This window comes from Arachis hypogaea, chromosome 14 (genome assembly GCF_003086295.3).
Source record: "Arachis hypogaea cultivar Tifrunner chromosome 14, arahy.Tifrunner.gnm2.J5K5, whole genome shotgun sequence".
Classification (NCBI taxonomy): Eukaryota; Viridiplantae; Streptophyta; class Magnoliopsida; order Fabales; family Fabaceae; genus Arachis; species Arachis hypogaea.
In genome coordinates this window covers 29,086,746-29,111,924 of record NC_092049.1, presented here as the reverse complement: position 1 = coordinate 29,111,924, position 25,179 = coordinate 29,086,746, and the positions used below count along the sequence as shown (strand labels likewise).

The following is a 25,179-nucleotide window of genomic DNA, read 5'->3' as shown; positions in this document are numbered from 1 at the left end:
TTCAAATATAGAAAATTATCCAACAATTATAAAATTATACAAAGATTTTAATTTAATTATCAAAACTTGATTTAATTAAATTTAATTAAATAATTTCTAAAATTAAAGTCTTTAATGAATAAATAAATTGAAATCAATTTAGAATAAGGCTTTTCAAAAGTTTTGGGTCTTACATCCTACCTACCTTATAAAAATTTTCGTCCTCAAAAATTAAAAGAATACACAAGGTAATACCAAGAATCAGTACTATACTGTCCAAATGCTTTTTTTTTTTTTAGATAAGAAAATTTAGCATATTACAGGAAATATTACATGGTTTCAATACCTTTTTTTTTGAATACTTTAGAAATACAAAAAGTTTTGGTATATATAAATTTTCAAATAGCAAATAAACCATAAGACTTAGAAATAAAGGATAAGCATGGTGTAAAGCAGAAGTTACAAAATAGGCTCAAAAGAAAGAGGGTTACATGGTGTCAACCTTAAGGGTTTTAACATAGCTCACTATCACAACTCCTTTTGATGTCACATACTTATAAGCTTCACCTTCCACATTCACGAACCGTGTCCTAAAGAACTACCGTGTTACAAGTTTCACGTTACACCTATCTATATCACGTTGCTCCGGTCACTTAGCTAACTTGTTGTGAGTCGTCATTTTATACAAATTGAGCTACCGAAAACTTGAATATCTTCTCAACAATACTCCTTTCCTGAAATTTAAACGTCATAACCTACGGCGTTTTTAAACTTGTCCAAGTTCACCTTCTCAACTACTAGTTATTCCCTGGAAACTAACGCTTCGGTTTTTTATCTTCTAGGGACCACGTGTGACATTGAGATAAGCACCACTATATTCAAGGAGTTACAAATCTAAGGAAAAGATGAATAAGTGACGAGGATAAAATTCATATAAATTTAGGAGGGTACGTAAGATTGCAACTAAGTAACAATTTACAGGCACGAGAAAATGTTCTGGAAGGAAAAATCATTTTGTATCTAAATAGGAAATTTGAATCCAGGAACTCTATAAGAAATAAGAAAAGTAGTAATGATTTAAGTTGAAATAAGTTCAAGTCAAAACAGAGGAACACTAAGTTCACAAAAGAGGAATAACTGAATTAATGACATCATTTGCAAAACTCAAAAGCATGGAAAAATCTAAGAAAGTATGATTTCTCATTCTAAAAAGAAAAGATATGAGATAGATATCCTTCAAGGGAGGTAACAGAAGCGTAAATATTGGGTTATGTTAAAACAAATTCAAGTTAAATTAGATTTGTGCAAAACTTGAAATATTGAAAATTAATTGAGCTAAAAATGTTGAAAAATCTTAAAAGATCATAATCAAACAAGAATATGCATAAAAATTTATATCACACTTAGAGGTAGAACTAAATTCTATTCAGAAGAGAAAGTCCGAGGTAAATTAGTCAATAAAAGAATACTTAGTGCATTACAAACAAATAGGTTTTGATTGCATAAGAAAGTTTTAAAGCTTCATATCAGTGAATATATGCTAAGTTTCAAAACGATTTTATTAAAATTTCAAGTAGAGCTACAAATAGAATCCAGCAAAAGAACTGATTTGAATTTTTTTTTCTATGGAATCCGAAACAAAAACCTTAAAATGAGATTATAAAAAGTGGTATGTTGTACCAAAATAAGTTTGAAGTTTGCTCAAAGGAATACAAATTTTGATAAAGAAGAATAAGCAACCAAAATGGTGTTTTACAAAAACTTGGAGAAACGTTTGAAATTATAAGTAAGCAAGGATGTACAAAACAAGAAGATGTACCAAAAGGGAAAATCAAGTTGTAACCCTATGAAGGAATGAATTCATTTTCCCAAAATAATTACTAGAAGTTTTAATAAGATATTGCGTCAAAACAATCCAATTTAAAATAAATTATATGAAGTTTGTCAATTAGAGATTAACTAGAATAGAAGCAAAAATTTCTTATCAAGAATCTTAGAGTACATAATCAAGTAAAGACATATAAAAAAATTTGAGTAAATATTGAAGGAGAATCAAATTATGTTTAAAAAAAAGAAATCTAATGTAAAGTGTTCCTATATAGTTAATAAGAATATAGATAGTACCTTTAAAAATAAGTATGTTTTTAGCTACATAAAGGATTTATTTATTTCTTGTAGGAAAGTACATGTAAGATCAGAGATAGTCATATCCAGAATTCAAAGAATGGTTACAGACAAGATCAGATAAAATAAAAAGATCAAAACTCAACGAAGATTCCGAAACAAAAACTTCGAAAGAATATTACTAGAATTGTTATCTCATACCAAGACAAACTCGAAATTTTTATCAAGGGGAGTACTTTATTCATTTAGAGGAAAACAGGATCAAAAATTGTAACCTGGGAAAAATACGCATAAATTGTAGAAGGCGAAGTAGAAGAACCAAATTACACAATTAGCTTGCTATAAATCGTAACTCTCACGGTTTCAAATCACTCAAGTATTAAGAATTATGTGTTACGCTAGAACAGATTTAAGATCGAATAAAAGGATACAGAATTTATGAAGAAATGCATAAATAATAACAATGATGGATAATCAAATCTGGTTCCAAAAAGAATTAAAACAAGGAGTGAAAAAGATGATAAATCGAAGAATAAGCAATACGCGCATCATGTGGCATGATTAAAGCACCTACCTTCGGTGTAAACTAATCAAGGAATAACATCTGACGTTTTTCAAAGAATTAAGGACCATTGTCATGTGAAATAAGTTCAAAACCAACTCAAAGGAAAAACTCATGATTCGCAGAGAGAAATATGAGCAACATCAAGGATAAAGGTTCCAAATGATTTCAAGTGAATAATCAGGATTATAATCAAGCAGAAATATATATTTAGGAATGAATAAGTATCGCTAGGAACAGAGTTGAATCATATCCTAAAAGGAAAAATCTAAAACAAGGAATTCCAACATAACCAATAAAAGAGAAAACGGTGTACTAAGCTACACGACACGAACAAGATTATACGTCAAAACGGAACTAACTTCAAAAATTAATTTCTAACGTTCCCAGAACCCGTGAACCGCATCGCTTATTAATTCTACTTTGTCCATGATAACCCATTAACTTTACCGTACACGTAAACCATCAACATTAAGATGGCCAGACTTAATATCAACAGATATGCAATGGTAAGCTAACAACGTTAATCAAAAGACTGTCATGTGCATAAAGCTCTAATTCCCGTCATTCGGACAAGACCTATAACATGACAGACACTCAGAGTATGCAATTGAAGCATAATCGGTCCATTCCTCAGGCTCTACAAGAAAGACCGCTCTGATACCATAATGTAACACCCTCACTATCAGAAGTCACGCTTCCGGCTGCGCTACTCTGATAGCAAGAAGTATTACGACTACTTTACATACTAAATATTAAAATAGGAGCCTATGACTCGACACTGTATCGCTGATTTCTTTGAAAAACCAGAAATAAATACTTTATCTTAAGAAAACACAAACATGCATAGATTCATATACAAGACTCCTTACATAGTAATTCAATATATTGTACATATAAAACATACAATTCCTATCCCTCTTACAAACTTGGGTAGTCACCAACCACAGCTACCATTGCTGGAGCTCACCGGAGCTGCTGCTATGTCGTTCCTTCTTTTATTCTTAACTTCAGTAAGTTGTTCTCGCCTCGAAACCCCTTTTAGTTGCTATTCCGTTATCTTACACTGAGGTTTTGTCACGATAATTGCTATAAGTTTGAGTTTCGATTATTATATGCTATGATTAGAGTTGCTGGAGTTAAATCTGCAATTGATTTTGGGGCTGAGGGAAAAGGTTTCTGGTGACGGATTTAATTTATGGATTCGACTTTCTGAGGTAGGGGCGTCTTTCTCAAACTTGTTTTTCTTTCCAGAGTTGTTGTAAATCAATATTAATGCGTAAAATACATCTTTGGTGATTTCCTGAGTCTTATGAATTGAATAGAGTTGTTTTGGATGAATAAGATTATTAGTTTGATTGATAGATGGATCGATTGAGAAAGCTGAATATTCTGATTAGTTGACTGATGTTGTTAAAGTGGTTTTCCTTGAATTAATGGGAGAGATTTAATAATGGCATTTAGTTTAATTTTGGAAACAATTCGATTTTAGGAAAGGTTTAGTATTGAAATTTGATGTGATATTGAACCCGATTTGATATTGGAATTTGATTTTAAAACCAATTTGGAAAGGACTTGATATTTGGAAACGGTTTGTTTATTGAGAATAATTTACTATTTTGGTAATGGTTCGAACAGGGTTTGAGGAACGGTTTGGTTTGAAACTGTTTGAGAAAACTGAAAGTTCTTAATTATTGATTAATGCTGTTGAATGATGTTGATTTAAACTGCGATTTATAGGATTGGTTGATTGGATTCTGGATTTTGCAATTTCCCTGTGTTGAGTGTGGTTGTTGTGAAAATTATTATTGGAAGTGATTTGAATGATTAACAGGTGTTTGGTTTGGTTTGGTTGGGACCCGAAAAGGGTGGCAAAGTCCGAGTTTTAGAGGAGATGCTGTCGAAATTTTATAAAATTGGAAGTTTGTTTGAAGTAATTGTTTAAAAAGATTTAGTTCTTAAACGTTATTTGTTTTAGATTGATTTATTTAGAAAAGAAAGAATTATGTTTTGAATTGAGATTGTTGATTAACGGAAAGAAGGATGATGAGGATTAATTTGAAATATGGTTTTTGAATGAATTTGAAAATGGGATATGGATTGACGAATGATGATGATATTGAGAATGGCTTAGATATTGATGAATGATGAATGAATTATTTATATGGCTTATGAATTTGAAATATCTGAGATACGAGGTTCCCTGGATTAAGTGCCGTGGCTTGCCACCACGTGTACCAGGTTGAAAACTCGATACTCTGTTGACCCTACGACGTAAGTGTGACCGGGCACTATATAAATTCCCGGGAATGATACCCCCATTGAGCAATATTGATTATTTGAGAAAAAGCTATGCATAGACTCTTGGGGATGCACGTCGGGGGACAGTCTAAGGACAATTCAGACTTGTCGGGTTGGCTGGATAACCGACAGATGAGCCTCATCAGCCATAGGACAGGCATGCATCATATGCATTTGTATGCTTTGCTTGGGTTTGAACTTGTTTTGGTTTGCCTAATTGCTAAACTGTTCTTAACTGCTACTTGAACTATTTGCTGTAACTGCTACCTACTTGTGCTTTCCTTGTCTGTCTTGCCTGTGTTTGTTCTGGCGTGCTACATTTGAGAATGAACTTGGATGCTGAATTAATGATTGTGTTGTTTGATTGCGTGGTTGATTTCTGATTGAGATTTTCTTATAAATAAGGAAAGATTTCGGATTTCTAAAAGATTAAACATTGTTTCTTTGAAAAGGGTTTTGAATGATTTCCTATTGGTTTTAAAAGATTCATAAGGCAATGATAATCGCTGAGCTTGAAAACAGTTTCTTATTAAATATCTTCTTATGACAACTTTGAAACTCCGTGGTGAGACCGTGTGGTTAGGTTCTCACCCCCCTACAGCTTTACCTTTTCAGGAACCAGATGAAGAAGCATTAAGAAGAGTTATACTGCGTTTGGTTTATATGCTGTTGTATTAATTAGATTATTTTCTTCCCTCGTCTTTGTTATTACAAGTTTGTAAGAGGGATAGGAATTGTATGTTTTATATGTACAATATATTGAATTACTATGTAAGGAGTCTTGTATATGAATCTATACATATTTGTATTTTCTTAAGATAAAGTATTTATTTCTGGTTTTTCAAAAAAATCAGCGATACAGTGTCGAGTCATAGGCTCCTATTTTAATATTTAGTATGTAAAGTAGTCGTAATACTTCTTGCTATCAGAGTAGCGCAGCCGGAAGCGTGACTTCTAATAGTGAGGGTGTTACACATGAAATATAAAATTCATGAGTAAATCCATATAAATTGTTCTTGTAGTCAAAATTGAGTTAGTTCTTGGTGCTCAGTTGTTGATTCGTTGTATCATTGCGTGAAAATACTTGGAAGTTGATACATAATAATACATAAATAAAAATTCTTTCACACATCTTTTACTTTGTAATATTTAAGCAAATTTTCATATGCATGTTGTAGGCACTTTGTCTTTCTGGTTCAACGGGTTCAAGACAAGTTAATGGGATCCATGAAAATAGAGTTGATATGATCATAACTATATGTTGAAAATTTTATTAACATGCTTTTGTATCATATCTTCATCTTATTATCTTCTCTTTTAGTCTTCTACATATCCATTATAAAATCTTCAGTGTTGAGGTGTAGAGTAATTCCTTGATCATAGTCCCATTACTCAAATGTAGGTTCTTATAAAGCAAGCAGGTCTTCATCTACAAGAAAATGTAAGCTGAATTATATGGTACTACTTTGATCAATAATTCAATATCATTCTTTTCTTATTTTTTTTTTATGTTTACATATTATACTTTTTGTTGTAGAATTGTAGAAAAGAGTGAGGTTACACCACCAAGATGATTAAGAAGTAGGTCTTCTGGAATGAACAATAAAGAATTATGATTTCTATTAAGGACTCCTAATTGTTATGAATTGTACTTATATAGCATATTATTGTTAATCAACTATACTTAACTATCTTAATTGATTTTTATATCTCGATGCATTTTATAACTACTTTGGCTATAAGAGATTGATATGTCTAATTTGGTTTGAATTCTACCAATGTAATACTAATTTTTTTTATTAATTTTTAAAATGATATTTACATATTTTTTCAATGTTTTTTATTGTTTTTGGAGTGCATTAGAGTACATGTAAAAGCACATACCAGAAATTTTTTTTAGTTTGATAAGGATATAGCACGCTTTAAAAGCATGCTAATAGATAAAAGCGTGGCAAAAAATAAACCGTGCTAATAAATCAACAAAAGCGTGACGATAAAGCAACTGGCACGCTTGCGGATGTGATACTTTCAAAAGTGTGCTGATAGCTCAAAGCGTGGCAAAAAGCTATTGCTATGCTTTTTTGCACTTTTTGGTATGCTTTAATAGTGTGGTAAAAAGCTAATTTTCTTGTAGTGGCGATAATATTGCAACTAATTGACTACATATTATTTCCTAGCAAATTAGCGACTCCTTCCTAACTTTGCTTTTTCATTTAGAATATCTTTGGTTTAGCAACACAATTCCTGCAAATTTGATTAAGAATTTTCAAAGATTAATTATAGATTTGCTACAAAATGTGATAGATTTGCGATCATATTAGCGAACAACTTGCGATGAGTTAGGTTCGAAAAAATTCTTGCTAATTAGCATCAACTAAGCATTCCATTTTGTCTACGAAGTTAGCTTTGATTTAGCGAAGAGTCTGCTACAGTAGAGTTTGTTGCTAATTAGCGACTACCTTTTAGTCTATTTGTTCTATGGAATTAGCTTATAATTTAGCGATGGATTTGTGACTATCTATTTGGTCGCTAAAAATCTTTCCGATGAATTAGCGACTGCTATGTTTGTCTCACTAATTTGCGACTTGTAATTAGCGAGGAAAGCATTGGCTGTTAGGTGGTAGCTAATCCATCACAAATTATATTTTGCGTCAGATTAATGATGATTTTTTGACTATTTTTGTAGTAGCTAATCAGCCTTATTCTTGTAGTATATGTTATCTCAGCTCTAAAAGATCTCTAAAATATTTTTTTGAAGTTAAATGGACCAAAGAATACCAGTAAAAATTTTTTACTGATTGAATTTGGACCCGATAATTAAATGTCATCATTAAAAAAATACTTATTGTCTTATATAAAAAATAATATTTTATCATTATTATTATTATTATTATTATTATTATTATTATTATTATTATTATGGGTACATCTTGTTATAACAAAGTGAACCGTGATTCACAGATTTCTCGAATTTCAATAACAGAAGGCCCAAAAAAATCATCTTAGGAAAAATCGGGTTCTTACAACAATGAATGGCGAAGATGATGCTGGAGGCAATGACGATCAGCAGCGAGGATGCTGTTGGAGGCAACAACGACAAAGCAGTTGGAGGCGCGCGATGAGTACTTTGCTGGCAAAAATGATTCTGCCTGAGATAGCGAGGACAATGGTTGAGGAGGGTGGCTGTCAGAAAGAGTGAGGGTGCCGATAAAAGTTGGGAGTCTGATAAGGAAATACCAATTGGAGGAGGGTGGTGATAAGACATAGTGAGGGTGCAGCAATGACGACCGGTGAGATATTGAGAGTATGTGAGAGAATGTTTGAATGTGAAGGGAGGGTGGAGTGTTGTGTGATGGCAGTAAAGAAGAGAGTGTGGGCGGTTATGGTTTCTCAAATACATGTATATATAAAGGACATTTTAGTTATTTCATACATATAGGTATTATATAGGCACCAACGGAGCGAGAAATTTTGTAGAAAATCTCTTATATCTATTTCTAGCGGGTGAATATTCGCACATGTTCGACCTGGCGGGAGAAATTACCATTCTTATGTTAAACACTTAAACTTTGAATAGAAAATTTCAATGATGAAAAATAGACAAATTATTAAGTGAAAAGTGGAATTTTGAATTGTCATTGAATTATTAAATTAAGATATATAGAAATTATATCTTATATTTTAAATAATTTTATTTTAAATTTAAATTATATTGATTTGATCACTGTTGAATCATTAAATTTTTAAATGGTTGGTGCGTTACTCGCAATTGTAATTCGAACCATTTAATTTTGGAATTAAAAATCTATATAAATAAGAACAACTCAAATGAGTGTTTTTTTTTTGTAGTTTTAAATTTGACATGTACATGAAATGAGAATTACTCCAAATTTCATTTCATATTAGAAATGATAAATGAAATGATATTGGTAAAAAATGGATTAAATTTATCATCTCATATAAAGTTTAAAAGAAATTGATATTAACTATTAAATTAATGAATCTTATATTTATTAAATAGTGTTTGTTTTCAGAAACTGAAATTGGAACTAGGGGACTAGATTCAATATTGTATTTAGTGGTTAGAAAATTTCAGTCCTAGAACGCAAAATTTTAATTCCTTTAGTACATAAAAAAGTATGGACATAGTGATTGAAATTTTTTGTAACGAAAACTAAAATTTTAATACCACATATTTTCAAAAATACCTTCTTCTAACATTTCAAATTCCAAATCTAACCCTACCTTCCCTTTCCTCCCACACCATACCTTGCTCTTGAAACTTCCATTTCCTCCACCACTGTTGTCCTCATTATTGCCGACATTGGTAGTGAATCCACCAGATAACCAACCAATAGAGAACTGAAGTCTCCTCCCAACTATTGAACGTGATGAACCTCATGATTGTGATATAAGAATTAAAATAGAGTCTGAAGTTAGGACAATCATGAGTTGAGACAGTGACGAGCTCAAGCGGCGATGATCTAAGATGGCTAGGAGCTGCGACAGTGAGGCAAGGAGAAGACTCAGCACGTGAAGAGTTGAGACACCGATGAGCTGACATGGGGAGGATTTGAGATAGTGAGGGCTAACACAACGAGGTGAAGAGAAGAATCAACGGTGAACAATGATTGCGACTATGAGGAGAAGACTCAGTGACGGCAAGAACAGACGGGGACAAGAATGCGCACGACATTGAGGGGAGAACCAACCATGGCGAGATAAGTTCAAGGGGCTAATGGCGAGATAGAGAGGGGGAAGAGAGAGACAGAGGCGTAGGGTGGGGATTAGAGTTTATTTTGTTTTTTATATTTTTGACTAATAAGGGTATTTAAGTAATTTTATTTATTTGGATCTTTATATGTGTCTTGAATAAAACAGGATATTGAGTCCTGTACACTGTGCATCAAACCATGGTTTTAAAAATCGGACTAAATTGACCAGTCAAACCGGTCTAATAAGGAACCGGTAAGACTTTGCAGTTCGATCTATATTGAAAAACCACCCTTTCAAAAATCGTTCGAGAACTGCTAAACTAGCCGATTGGACCGAACCGGCACCCCCCGGTTTATGGAAAACGAATCTCCTCTGTTTCTTCCCTCACCCTAAAAGCCCCTCTCTCCTTTTCTTTCTTTATTTCTTTCTTTCATTTAGAAAAAAATCACCAATGTTTTAAAAACCAGATTGGACTGACCGATTAACCCGATCATCTGACCAGTCCGGTTGACTCGTAGAACCGTCCTACAAAATATCGATTTAAGAATTGGCCGAACTAATGGTTAACTAGTGAATGAAGCGGGATTTTTAAAAATATGATTTTGTCATACTCCTAAAAAAATGGCGTCGTTTTGACGCTAGGAAAAAAAGAAAGAAGAGAGAAACAACGTTGTTTTGAAGTTTTTATTTTTTTCTACCTTCAGAAATGCTGAAATGTGAAATCCAACCCCCCTCTTCCCTTTCTTTCCTCTCACTCAAAAAATCCTAATCTGTCCCTGATCCCCTCCATGGTTCTAAAAATCGGACCGAATATAACCGCAAACTGACAACATTAACAGTCCGGTCAGATATGTAAAACCGTTGATCAGAAAACCATTAAACTGGCTGGCTGGTTCGGACCGAACCGAGACCCGGCCGGTTTACACAAACACGGAAGCTCCTCCGTTTCTTTCTCCCTTTCTCCCTTTTTTTTCCTTCAATTCAGAACGAAATCACATAAACTGAGCCAAAAAAAACCTTAGCACTGTAAGCCTACACCACCGCCGCAAGGAGTGGCATACTGCCGCCGTCGGTCGCACTCAAAGTTCGCCGTCCGTCCGTCTATGTAGCTTCCCTCGTGCTCCAAGTCTTCAACCCCCTGTTCGCTGTCACCGATCGCAGCTGCTTCCTCGAGCTCGGCGTCCGTCGTCTTTGTCTGCTCAGCCGCGCTTCCGCCGCCGTTTGTTTGCCGTTTACGTTCGCATTTTCGTTCGCGTTCTTCGCCGTTCACGTTCGCTCGGCGTTCACCGTTCGCGTTCACTCGCCGTTCACCGTTCGAGTTCGCATTCGCGTTCGTCTGGAAGCCACGTTGCGCTGCTTCAAACTCTGCGACCAACCCGCGTGCTCCACCTAGCCGTCGAACTGTTCTCTTTTGTCTGCCGTCGTGAGTTCCCTAAACCCGCAACCAGACAATACACTCACACAACACTAACACAACACTAATACTCTGCTTCAAACTCTGCAACTTCTGATTTCTATTACAATAAGTAACTATTTGATTTGGCAGTGGTTTGGATTTTTTTCATAGACTGAAGTAAAGTATACAATAGTTATGTTCTTTTCTCTATCACATTGATATTAAGTTTTGAATCTCTTATTTCGTTTTAATTTTACCGCACTCAACATGTTTGATGAAATGCTTTAACCATATTTCTGGTTGGATTTATAATTTCTAGCTTTTAGAAACTTAGTAAGTCGATTGCATGTGAAATTAGAATAATTGGATCTTTAGTAATTAGGAAATTTTAGCTGCATAAATAGCATGTTTGCAGAAAACATATTAGCATGATGATTCCACTTGCATTAGTGTTTTTCTGGTAAATTTTTACTGTTATTGTGAACTTGTTCATTTGCTAATTGTTCTTGTCTTGTTGTTCTGTTGTTCTGTTGTTCTGTTGTTCCTCTGTTATTTTTAATTTTTTTTTTTTGTTTTTGTTGTGATTTTCTGTTCTTGAACTTGTTAAGTTGACAATTTGTTAAATTGTTGGGCTGCTGTTGTTTTAATTTGCTAAATTGTTAAGTTGCTGCGATTTAATTTGGATTCTCTATTTAGGTCTTGTTCTTGTTTATTTGCTAAATTGTTGTTGTGTATTTATTGTTGTCTTTGAGATTATTGCTGGATATTGGTGATCATTGATTTATTATATGCTTCATGTTTTCATTGTTTTCTTCTTCTAAAGGAAATAAAATTCTGTTTTCATTGTTTTGTTGATTGTTTGTTTTGTTTCAGAAATCAATTTTTTGTGATCAATGCTCAAACTCTGAATGTTGTTCTGTTTTGTTTTAAGGCTGTGTTTGGAAGAGGTGATTGATTTTTGAGTGTTGTCTTGTTTTTGTTTTAAGGCTGTGTGTTGTGTTCAATTTTCATTTTGTAGGAAATTCTTTGAGGTATATAAGAACTAAGAAGGAAGACTATTTCAATGGTATTACTCTGTTGATTCTGGTCTGCTACAAGCTTGAACATAGAATTGAAGAGAGAAACCCTTTATTATTTCATCATTGGCCTATTTTTGGCATTGCATATCATTGTAGTTTGTTTATTCATAGAACTAGTTGTTTATGATCCCCTTTTGAAGTAAAAAAATGCAGTAGAAGAGTGTTTAGAACCAGTTGCTTTATTCATTGAATTTTTATAGAATCAGGTGTTTATTATAAAACGGTTTTCTGGTTGAACTACGGTTGAACCAATGAACCAGTGAACCAGAACTAGAGCAGTTCAATGACCGGTCCGGTTTTCAGAACCTTGATCCCCTCACTCCCTCTCTTCTCTTCGAAGTTCCAACAGCCACCAGCTCACCACCCACTAGCCACCATTCGAAACCCATCACTCACACTCGTTGCCGAACCCTTCTCCTCGCCGTGGGTGCCATCGTTGCCGGTGGAAAAGTCTGCTCGGCCATCTTCTCGACGTTCCTCCTCTCCTGGCCGTCGAACGAAGGGCTGCATCGAGCTCCTAGCGTCTTTGTCGCGAAGGATTGCTGGGTTCGTTGGTCGTTGTCTATCGGAGCTCACTGTCTCTCTGTCCGAGCTCACTTTCTTGTTCAAGCTCTCTCTGTCTCTCTGTTTGAGCTCACTTTCCTTCTCCGTCGCTGTCATTTCTGATTCTGTCGTCACCGTCACTTCCTTTCTCCCTCGCTGCCGGTACTTCAATTTATTTTTGCTTGTTTTTGAATTTTTTTTAAATGATACTGATTATGTGATTCTGAGTTGCCGGGTTTACTATTTTGAGTTCCTGAGGTAGTATAATACTGATTCTGTGATTCTGAGTTATTGGGTTTACTATTTTGAGTTGCTGAGTTAGTATAATACTGATTTTGTGATTCTGAGTTGCTGGGATTAATATTCTGAATTGCTGCTGCTTGTCTAAGTTAATTTTTTTGATGATTAATTTTGTTAGTTTCTGATTTTCTGATTTTGAAGATGCAATCACAAAATGATTTTCTGAGTTAAATTCGTTTCATACAATAAAAATATATGTTGTTAATGTTGGTTTTTTTTTGTAGAACATTATGTGTTTGTTATTTTTATGCGTTTTGGCTTCTGATTTTGTTTAGTGATAAATTTTGATGTTTGAAGTTGTTATGAATAGTTTATTATGTCAAATTGTAAAAATTTAAATTTTATTAGTTTACAAATTATTGAATTCAAATATTTAAAATTACATATTAAATTTTTAATAATTTTTATTTAATATTTAATTAAATCGGTTGAACCCCGGTTGAACCATTGAACCAGTGAATCAGTTACCTTACCGATTCATTGACCGGTCTGGTTCTGGCAACCTTGGAAATCACAGAAACAAAGAGCCAAAAAAACCCTAGCCTTCTAAGCCTACACCACCGCCGCAAGGAGTGGAAGCCACCGTCCGTCGCACTCAAAAGTCCGTCGTCCGTCCGTCCATCTAGCTTCACTCGTGCTCCAAGTCTCTAACCCCTGTTCGCTGTCACCGATCGCAGCTTCTTCCTTGAGCTCGGCATCTTTCGTCTTCGTCTGCTCAGCTGCGCTTCCGCCGCTGTCTGTCACGCTGAGGAGCTTCCGTCCTCGTCTGCTCGTGTTGCTCCAAGTCTCCAACCCGTCTCCTCATTCACCATTGGTGTGGTCATCGTTTGGTCTTTGTCTGCTCGCCGTCGTCTAGTCGCCGTCATCTGGTCGCCGTCGTCCGTCACGCTTAACCGCTCTCCGTCATACTCTGTTCAGAAATCATATTGATCATTGAATAATTATTGAATGTTTTGGGTTTTTACTGAATGATTAATTGATTATTGATTAGCTTTGGCTGCTCTGCTGTGCTGCTGTTATGTGTTTTGTGTTGTTTTTGCCTAGTGCTGTGCTGCTGGAACCCTGGAATTATGCTGTTTTGTGTTTTTATTGGCTTAATTGTGCTTAATTGTGCTGTGTTTGTGCTTTAATTCATCCTCATTAATCTTTGTTTGTGTTTAATTGTGCTGTGTTTGTGCTTTAGTTCATCCCCATTACAAATTTATAAATTATTAATTATTAGTCTTTCATATATTCTGCTGCATTTGTGCTGTGTTTGCCGTCATTACAAATTTTTAGGATTTAGGGTTTAGGGTTTGTGCTGTGTTTGTGCTTAATTGTTTTTGTGCTTTTTTGCGTAGTGCTGTGCTGCTAGAATTGTGCCGTTTTGTGTTTTTATTGGGCTTAATTGTGTTGTGTTTGTGCTTTAGTTCATCCTCATTAAAGTTGAATGACCAATAAACTAGTATGTTTATTTATTATTTTATTATAAAACGGTTATTCCGGTTGAGCCGGCTAGACCAATAAACTAGTAAACTAGTAGTTAGAACAATTCGATCACTGGTCCGGTTTTCAAAACCTTGCATCAAACACAATATAGAAATTTAATTTAGTATCTGTCTATCAATCTCAATTATCTTCCAATTGGAGCCTTATTGAATTACTATTTATGATTATGACATAGTTATGCAAATACTGATGAAAGACCAAAATAAAATTGAACTGAAAATGCACATTGGAGATGCTATAACTGAACCGGATGTGACCACAACTTTGGCGAGGAGAGCTTTCGTCGGCAAGGCAGGGGGAAAAACGGCCGCGCTTATGGGGAAGAAAGGATGCAAGGTCTTATAGTGAAGAGGGAGATGGGTAGTTTAGAGCTGGGTTGGGCTGCGTTTGGTGTCGGGTCGGGTGGGTATCCGGGTTTGTTTGGTAAACCCAAATTCAAAATTCCTGATCTTCTCGCCTCCTCAGCGTCGCAGTTTGAAGGCTTCAAGTCCCAAACAAATTACGGCTGAGGCAGGGATATATCCTGACTGAAGAAGAAGAATTTGATGCTCCTTGTGCGCAATGTTCGGTTGTGCAGCCACTCGGGTATGATGGACCGGTTCTTCGTGGTTCATTTGTGGTGGAATTCTGAGCTTGGTCTAGCTCCATCTGTTCTCCGGCCTTAGAATATCCAAGAAGGAAAGTGCAGCATTGATATTCTCTTCGAATGGCATTAGCAGGGGTGGGTGGGTCTCACTAGTAACGGAGCTTGGCAATTGGTGGCTTTGAATACCTGCTCGTGATTTTTCCCACTTCATGGGAGAGAATTCAAGCATAGGGAAGGGTTGGGGATCGGGTTTCCGGCTGGGTGGGACTTATCGGGTTCGGGTTCTTCTGTGTAGGACTCGGCTCATGTCCCAAAAAAAAGCGTGAATCTCTCTATTCGAGGCTTGTTTTTGACTGCCCTTGAAATACTCCTTATAACACACCAATGCTGACCCGAATCAGTTCACCCAATCCCCAAATTGACAACCTGATCCGTTGCCACAAGAATACTACCTGGAAAGTGGACATTTTTTTCATTCCTGCGGTGAGCAAACCCTTTTTTAGAGTAACTGAGGTAATCCCTTTTCTTCCCTTTCTCAATCAATTGTTTGCTGATAGTAGCACGGTTCCTAGTGATTCAAGATGAACTCTGCCTTTTACGTTTTTCAATATCAATTGAGAGTTCGTTTCGTGTGTTGGGAGTGCGTTCCGGGACCCATTCTCCATTCTGTTGGGTTTAAGCCTATGTCTATGTTATTGAATTCACTGTTGACAATTTCTTTTCTTAGCTTTTCACTCGTTTGAAAGTGTGGAATTTGTTTTTGCTGTTATTTGATTTTATTTTTACGTGTATTTGGTTATTTATTTTGGTGTCTGCTAAATGATGGGATAGAATCTTATATTCTTATATTCTCTCCCCAGCACCCCATGCTTTATTCTGAATATTTTATTTCCTAATTATATGAATATCAGAATATGTTTGTTTACTCCATAGAATGCACTGAGTGTGGGAGAGCTTTCATTTGTCATTCTTCAGGAGTTATATAGTATGAACAGGTTTGTTGTAGGATTCTATTCTAAAGTTCTAGTTGTCTTGGAGTTTGTAACTAACTATTGATTAATGAATAGTCTAGAGTTATGTTTGGTGGGAACTAATCCTTCAATGTTAATAAACTTTGTTTGTTTGACTAATTTATTGACCATGTTATGTTTATGTTGCGAATGATAATTCTTGAGGAGGAAAGTGGGGTAATAGGGAATGCATGGGGAAATAGTTGATAATTGAGGGTGGAAGAAAAGAATATTTTAAGTCTCAAAAGGCATTGGAGACAGTAAATGACAAGAAGGTACGGTTTACAAAGAGTTAGAGAGGTGCTCTTGAATAGATCCTCTCATTTTTTGAATGAAATCCTCGAGTTCTTTTACAATTTTTGCTATCTTTTTTATTTGGCTACACCATAGCTCTTCACCCTCTTTAGCCTGTGATGAAGATTTGATATTCATGAATAGATAGATCAGCAAGTTTTTATTTATCTTACTTTAGCTAAGTATTTCATCCATAAAATTCCCCATCTTACCTTGCAGTTCAGACCAAAGCTTCTTCCCTTCTCTTGATGACATGGGAGCTAGAGGAGTTGTCGGGGACAAGTGGTCCATGAGAATTCTTTGGGCTTGTGCTCTTGGAAGTGCTGCTGGTAAGCATTCTTGACTTTGCTTTGATGGAATTTTATTTCACCAGATTTGTTAAACTGTCAAGAAACTATGTTTTGAAGTCTGTCTTTCCCTTTTTAATTGGAGAAAACTTATGTTTAATTAATCTTATTTTGTTCTTGACTTTATCCAATTGTAAATATATTTTTCTCTTCTAAATTTCTTCTTCATTGGAGATGTTAGAATATCTATGAATAAATGAGTTAGGATATTATAGGGTCTGTTATGATATGATAGCTAATTGTGCATATCCTGTAATTATGTACAGACTCCCTCTTCCAAACTGTATAAACTTGCCTTTGCTGGGTAACCAACACACAGGATTCTTATGTCTTTTTCTCCCTCTCACATTTACCATGGTGTCCAGTGTTTAAAGAGAAAAGCTTATTTAGTTCGTGTGCCAAGGCGACACACTGTCCTTTTCTCATTTTCTTTTCCCCTGGCTATCGTGCATCTTTTCAGTTGCTAGAACCTCTCCTGCCCTATGTGAGTTACTCTGGCAGCACCATTTTTTTTTACTTTTATTTTTCGGCTTTCCTCCGCCAGTTCCTCCATTGTAGCTTCCACAACGCTTATGTCATTGGAGTTGTGTTGGCATGTGCTGCTCAGCCCTTAAACCGGAACTTCTGTCTGCCTTCTGACGCCCCTTCACGTGCCAATTCTTCTCCTTGCAGCACACCCACCGCCATCCCTTCTGCTTGTGCATCCCCGTCACCTTCCATTGCCACACCCACCATCGTGCTCATCTCACTGTCTACTTTTCAGATCTGATTGTTTTTCTCATCCGATCATGTTTGACCTTGCCTTTTTTTAATTTTTGTTTTTGCCCCTGGATTCTTTGATTTCTTTCCCTCTCTATCGGTCATTCCTTTTTGTTCCCATGCTGCTGCAAGTTCTACTTCCACTGCAAAAACCCCCACTTTCACTAATTATGTTAGTGTGCCTCTTACCACAGACAAATTGGATGGTAGTAATTATGACTCGTGGTATTTTGATATGTTTTGGCTCACTAGTCCCAAACAGGCTAAAATTGATGCGCAACTTTGCAGCCTCATCAAGAGCATCATCCATCCCTCTATTAAGCAAATTTTTCGTGCATGTCACTTGTTAAGTCGTCTAGATGCAGGCTGATGCCCTTTATACTAATGACACTCGGCGGTCATATATAGTTTGCCAAGGCCTCATGAATGTCATTGCCCTTGTCAAGTTGATGGTCCTATGTCTGCTTATTTGGGAAAAAATTCATGGTGCTCTCCACGATTTCAATGAATTGTTGCCTCCTGCAACAACTATAGAAAAAGAGTTGGAACAAAGTATCTCATTCTTTATGATTCTAGCCTTGTATGGATTGCCTCGAACCCTCGAGTACTCTTCAACCTGTGATTTGATTTTTGGGTCCCCGACTGTTCCCTCCCTTAATACAATCTGGGGGGTCTCTACTTCGCATTCCTGCAAAACCTCCTGTTAGCCTACCATTAATTCCTTTGCCTTTGTCTCCCGAGCTATTGGTCGTGGTCGTTTTTTGTGGTGGCCGCCAATGCCCAAAATGCTATCACTACCATTATTTGGGTCATACCATTTGTAAGTTTTGGATTCTTCATGGTCTCCTGCCACGGGCTGTTAATGTTGCATAAACAAATCCCACCACCACCTCAACTACTCCAAACCAATCCACACCATCCCTTGCAAAGTATGCTGATTTTTTTCAGCGGTACCAGCATTGTCAAAATTCTAGTGCCACTGAGCATGTTTTTCGATTGATCGACATTCTACCTCTAGCTATTGTGCCCTCATTGGTGGCAATCTTATTTCTTGGAGAAGTCGAAATTTGGATGTAGTTGTAAGATCTAGTGCAGAAGTAGAATATTGTGCTATGGCATTGATCTCATGTGAGCTTATGTGGCTGAAACAACTTCCTGCAGAACTCGAATTTGGGATAGCAGAACTTGAATTTAGGATAATCAAACCTAAGACACTTGTATGTGACAACTAGAGGACTTTGCACATTGCTTCTAATCAACATTGAGATTGATTGTCTGTTCACTAGACAAAAGATACTCTCTAATAACATTGCTACAAGCTTTGTCAAATTAAATGATCACTTGGTAGATCTCTTAACTAAAGCCTTATGAGGTCTTAGAATAACTTATTTATGTAACAAACTTGGTGCATTCAGTTTTTTAGCTCAAGCTTGAGGTGGACTGTTAGAATTCTATGAATAAATTATCTATGATATTATATAATCAGTTATTATACAGAAATTGCGTATATAACTATATATTGTACTAACGGACCAAGTCCCTCTTTCAGGCTATATAAATATGGCTACTGTAGAATCCCCTTTTCAAGCAATATCTGCGGTGTAACCAACACACACGAAATTCAATAGGAGAAATCCTTGTTTAATTATAATATTGGATTCTTAGTTTTCAAACCGTTTTAACTAAATTTAGATCCGCGCGTTTGCGCGAAAATAAAATGAATATATACCGTATAAAATATATAATTAATGAATACAATTAGACTAAAAATGGAAAAACTAAAGAATTTGTAAAAACGACATGAATATAATTGAAATTAGCATTCAATTTTCTAATTTTATTTTCCATGACTCACGATAGTACCATATTAACATATTACAACTAAATAATATTAAAAAAAACCTGAAAAATTATAATGGTATAGTGTTTTAGGAATTTATTACCTAATATATATGCTTAACAAATTAAAAAAAAGAGTTTTGGTCATCAACTGAATTCTTTAAATACTTGTGCAAAATATTAGGAAGAATCAAGGAAAAAGGATAAGAGGCATAAAATTTTATGAAAAGAGGAGATAGAGAAGATGTGTGAAGTGAATTGATTTATATATTTAAATAAGAAAAAGTGAGTATAAAATAAGAGGATGAATTATGCTTTATTATTCAATTTATGTCTATTAAAGAGAAATAATATTAATATTAAAATCATATAGTATTCTATGCAAAAGTAAAGAGTAAGAGAATATGAAAAACATAGAGTAACTTAAAAGAAAAATAAATGTCATAAGAGTGAGAAAGAAAATGAAAAAGAATCCTAAGTTATAATCTTATATAATAAACATAAGAAGTGAGTATAAAAAGATGATGAATTATATTTATACCTATTAAAGAGGAATACTATTAACATTGAAGATATCTGGCATCCAATATAAAAGTAAAGAGTAGAAAAATATTAAAAGTATAGAGTAACCTAAATAAAAATAAATGTAATGAGTGAAAAAAAATTAAAAAGAATCCTAAGTTATAATAATGAGACACATGAGGAGTTAGAACAAAAAGATTAAAACGTAATTTAATTAGATAAGTAGTAAGCAAATTGTGCCAAATAAATTACTTATGCATACATGGCATAGTATCAAGAAGCTATAAGATTAACAATGCATTAGGAGATTACTTTGTGTTCTGTTTTAATATATTATAAATAGATAGATAGATTATTCTCCTTATTTAATTATAATCTTAAATTCTTAACTTCAAACCATGTTTAATTATAGTGTTAATTTCTTCTTGAATTTGTTCAATTGTAAACTTGTGTTTATTGTTATTAATGATTATACTTGTCTAGGCCTATATATGGTTGCTGTAGAGAGACAGAAGAAGAATAGGGAGAAGATCCTAGCCGAAGCTCTGAACATGGAATTAGGGGAAAGCAATGGCAAAGATGTCTGAACTACAACATGATTTTGCCCCCCAAAAAAATAGAAAAAAAGAAAATAAATAAAAAAAGAAAAAGAAGAACTGTGTTATCATGCAGCCGAACAGATGCAGAATTGCCTGTCTTTTTCTAAAAGTACCTTTTGATGTATAAGGTTTCTGCATTCGTCGTTTGTCCTTTCGTTGGCAAGATAACCAAATAGTTTATTAAATTTTAGCTATGCCATATATATGTGTTGCTGTTTAGTGTTTGTTGCAATTTCATCAAGAAACAAATGACGGTATTTTCATTGAGCTAGCTAGTGAATAGTGGAAATTAAGGGTAAAGGCAAAAGCTTTATCTTGAAAAAGTATTTGAAAAAAAACCATTGGTGTTAATTCTCCATGGGTATATTTGGACTCCTTGAACTTGGAATTGATTTTGTTTGAAAATTGAATCTTTTTTTAGAATACATACAAAATAGGAATTGATTTGATATGTATAGTCTAAATTCAAAGTCTTTCATTTTTCAAAACAATTTAGTTGGATTGAAATGGTTCGATGCATTAAAAATGTAAAAAATTATTTTATCTTTTATGTATTAATATAAAAGAGACAATGGGGTTTGGGGTTCAAGATTGCGATTAAGGACATGAGATGATAAGGGGGCTCATTTGGTGGAGAATAGAGAGAAGCGATTTGGGTTCAAGGTCTCCGTTGGCGATAATGAGGGAACCTGCACGAAGGAGGACAGAGATGGGGGATTAGGATTTTTAAGCTGACACCTCAATATCATGATCCTGCTAACCCTAGCAGAGTGAGTCATATTCAAAGTTCCTTTGAATTAATAAAAGAAAATTATTGGTCATATATATATGTATATAGTCTAGAGAAAATACAGGGAGTTAAATTCAAAAATACCTTATTTACTTGTGTTTATACTTTGTAGATTATTGGAGTATTGGCATGATGTTGATTGTTGAACGGTGGCTCTTTTTTTTGTATATGGAAATAAAAGTAGTGATATACCTTAACATTGTAATTTTTGGTGTTTTTCAAAAGTGTGGAAGATACACAAATCGGAGGGTCCGATTTTTATACTTCAAATTTTTAAAATTTTTTTAACAAAAATCTCGGTCTGATTTCTGTACTCTCAAAAATTCTTCGGTCTGATTTCTGTACTCTCACAAATCGGACGGTCTGATTTTTGTTTATCTAATTAAACGATCCCACATTTGAGAATAACACCCAATCAAACCACATTTTGAAAATATACCGTTGCTATTCCAATATCAAAAGCAAAATTCTCTTGAACGGTATTCTGGGGTACATGCACTACAACTTGTTGGTTTAGGAGAAGAGACCAAGTGTTGAACAAGCACGTTTTAAATGATTTTTTTTTTCACTTTTAGTTCACACGTTACCTGAATTGGAAATTCATTTAAATTAAAAATTTTCATATATATATATGGTGGTCCAAAATTTTTTATTCACACATTATCATTGAGACTTTTGCTTATGTTTATGTTTATGATACTTGTGTTTTCTTAATTTTTTTTAGTTGGTAGTATCCTGTGTTGTGTCTTTTGTGGTTTTATACTTGAGCCTCCTCATTTTCCTTTTGGATCTTTGTTAGAGGTTTGAACTATTGGAAAAAAGAAAAAAAAACGTGGTCATCAAAATTCAATTTAAGACATTATTATCTACCATTCTTCTAAAATTCTTTCCTAGGGGTGAGCACGGGTCGCGGGTACCCGATTACTCGTCCGAATCCGAACTGAATCAATTAAATTGGTTCTAAAACCAATGGGTAATTGGGTCCAACTCGAATCAAACCAATGACTCTCTCTAATAATTGGTTCGGGGAACAGTTCTGGAGTGTGGAACCCGAACCAACCCGTAGACCCGACCATATATTAATTAAATAAAAACTAAAAATTTAAAAAATATATATGCCTTTTAATATGTTTGGATTTTAATGTCTTTAGTGTTTAATATGTTTGGATTTTAATGTGTTTAGTTTTTAATATATTTGGTGTTTAACATGTTTAGATAAATCACAATATTTAACCAGATGGGAGGAGAATTTACATGATTCAACCAAAGCAAAAAACGTGACAAGGATCTACTAGGAGGACGTTTCTATATAGTTCGAATCAAGGCAACTCGAATTACACCAATCAATAGTAATTCGAATCTAAGTAATTCGAATTTCATGTGCACATAGTAATTCGAATTGGTGGAACTCGAATTATGCTTGCATCAATTCTTGATAGTAATTCGAATCAACATGTAACGAATTACATACGCACAGCAACTCATACTAGTTCGAATTAGCTCAGTTTAAACTAGCCAACCATTTTGTGCACATAGTAATTCGAAACAGCTTGTTTCGAATTAGCAAATGGTTCTGGCTGCCGTTGGTAATTCGAATCCCACTCATTCAAATTACTAAGCCTCTTCCTATATAAAGAGTTCGAAGGAAGCTCATTCGAACCACTTTTTCAAACTTTTGCCCACCAAATCTCAGAGAAAAGAACCTCATACCACTCCAACAAAGGGTTGAACAGAATATTCAGCCGATAGGGAATAACCCTGACCGACTTTATCGCTTGGATGGAGCGAGCTTATTCTTTTAAAATAAGATTCAATCAGTTAATATATATATATATATTTTTTGCCTTTGGTATGTTAGAATGGTAGTCATTGTTTTTTGTTGCTAATTTAGAATATATAAGTGTTCATGTTAGTGGTTAATATGAATAGTAATCAGTGATCTTTTTATCTTGTCGTGATTTTATTCTTTTTTAAAGAAGTATGTTTTAAAAATATTTTCTCATTTGACCCAATTTGATGGATATATGATGTTATTTTCCATCTTAATGCGTTATATTATTTGGTAGTGGACAAGTTGTAATTTTTGGGTTTAAGATATGCATTAGTGAATGATGTCGTATGAATATGTTACGAGCTGAGAGACATTCTGGTACATTCTTTATGCAGCCCCACTGATGCATTTCTAGCATGCGACAATAGCAGGGTATGCGTTTGGACGAGAGGTACGTTCCGTACTTGCAGATGGTCGACTTGTACCATCTTGCGAGGATGAACAAGAGATGGTTTAGGCTGGATGAGCCCTTGGTTAGTGCGTTCGTGGAGTGCTGGTGTCCGGAGACGCACACGTTTCATATGCTGTTCGGGGAGTGCACTATTACATTGCAGGACGTGGCGTACCAGTTAGGACTGCCGATCGATGGACATTATGTTAGTGGTTGCCTGACACGTACATCGAGGGTGGTCAGCCAGCTTGGGTGTGGTTCCAGGAGTTGCTGGGTGTGTTACCTCCTGCGAACCAAATCCAAAAGTTTGCATTGAACTGCAGCTGGTTCTAGGAGACATTTGAAGAGCTTCCTGAGGGAGCCGATGAGCCCACTATTAGGAGGTATGCCCGGGCCTATATCATAATGTTGTTAGGGACTCAGCTATTTGCCGATAAGTCCGACAACCGCATTCATATTAGGTGGCTCCCATACGTAGCTAGGCTTGAGGACATGGGTGGGTACAGCTAGGGATCAGCTGCTCTCTTGTGGTTATACCGGTGCATGTGCCACGTGACGAACAGACATGTGGTGAAGTTAGCCGGACCGTTACGACTACTTCAGTCATGGATCTTTTGGCAGTTTCCTGGATTTAGACCCGCTGGATGTGATACGTTTAGCTGGCCCTTGGCCTCGAGGTACTATTAATTTATTCTATTGTCTGCTATTATTTTCTTATATCTACGTTTCTACTGTTATATTACGTGGTGTTATTTTCATTTCATGATAACATGGGCGTGTGTTGCAAGTGGTCAGGTCACAATCCTACAGTGAGCGAGAAGGGACCTCGAGTTGCGATGTGGAGGCTCAGGATAGACCTCTTACAGGCTGGGGATGTAAGTATCTGAACCACTCCTTTTGATTATAATCTCTTTTAGATTATCAAGTGTGCATGGCTAAACGATGACGGTCTATATTCGCAATTTATTTGGATGCCGTACAGCTCTCCTGACATTCTTCAGATTGTGCATCCGGAGATATTGGAGTCTCGGCATACGGCGTTATGGAGGTGTGTGACAGCGCTGATATATTTTGCCGTCATAAAGTGACACCAAATAGATCAGGTGCTACCACAGTTTGGTGAGTACAGCCTCGACCCCAGCCTGCCCTCGACATCGACTTCTTGATGTCAAAGGATGGCAGAGGTGGTGATCGTTGGTTCCCGTACAGCTTGCAGTTCTGGCACCTTCATTGGGAGAGCCGGGCGGATAATGTGCTTCGGTTTGATGTTGTGCTAGACCCAGGTCCGTCACATGATTTTCTGGATTGGTGGGTCCAGCATGGTAAGAGATTTTTGTCACCTGAGTTGTATCTCGGTGACCCCAGAGCCGTGCCTATTCCGGTCGAGGCGACACAGCGAGGTGCTGGATGAGTGCCTGACATGGATCGGGTGGATGATGTTCCAAATAGGTGTTGTGTTGAGCGGAGAGCTCGTGTTGGGACACATAGGAGCCAGCGTGAGTGGAGGTGGCTCGATTAGGCCATGGCGGAGTGAGATGTCAGAGGGAGGGGTGGTGGCAGACGCAGGAAACGTGGTGGACGACGCAGGGTCCGTGGTGGACATGACGACGATGGCCATCATGACGAGGATGACGACGCTGGAGATCATGATAGGTGACAGGTGGAAAAATGCTGGTTAAGAAATATTAATAAAAACTGTGTTGTGAGTACAGTTTTAACCGAC

At 35.7% G+C, this 25,179-nt stretch overlaps 1 protein-coding gene across 9 annotated transcripts; it reads left to right on the top strand.

The window, feature by feature from the left end:
- The first annotated feature begins 10,589 nt into the window (after positions 1-10,589).
- On the top strand, positions 10,590-20,663 carry LOC112741894 (uncharacterized). 9 transcript variants are annotated; one of them, XM_072214022.1, is made up of 4 exons: positions 10,637-11,105; positions 16,258-16,359; positions 16,598-16,707; positions 20,329-20,663. In XM_072214022.1, the coding sequence occupies exons 2-4, from the start codon at positions 16,349-16,351 to the stop codon at positions 20,430-20,432; spliced, it is 225 nt and encodes a 74-aa protein (XP_072070123.1). In that variant the 5' UTR covers positions 10,637-11,105; positions 16,258-16,348; the 3' UTR covers positions 20,433-20,663. The 9 variants fall into 9 exon arrangements, with proteins under 9 accessions (XP_072070124.1, XP_072070123.1, XP_072070126.1 ...); XM_025791060.3 differs by having other exon boundaries at positions 10,661-11,105; positions 16,250-16,359; XM_072214024.1 differs by lacking the exon at positions 16,258-16,359 and adding an exon at positions 14,664-15,587 and having other exon boundaries at positions 10,661-11,105.
- The last annotated feature ends 4,516 nt before the right edge of the window (positions 20,664-25,179 follow it).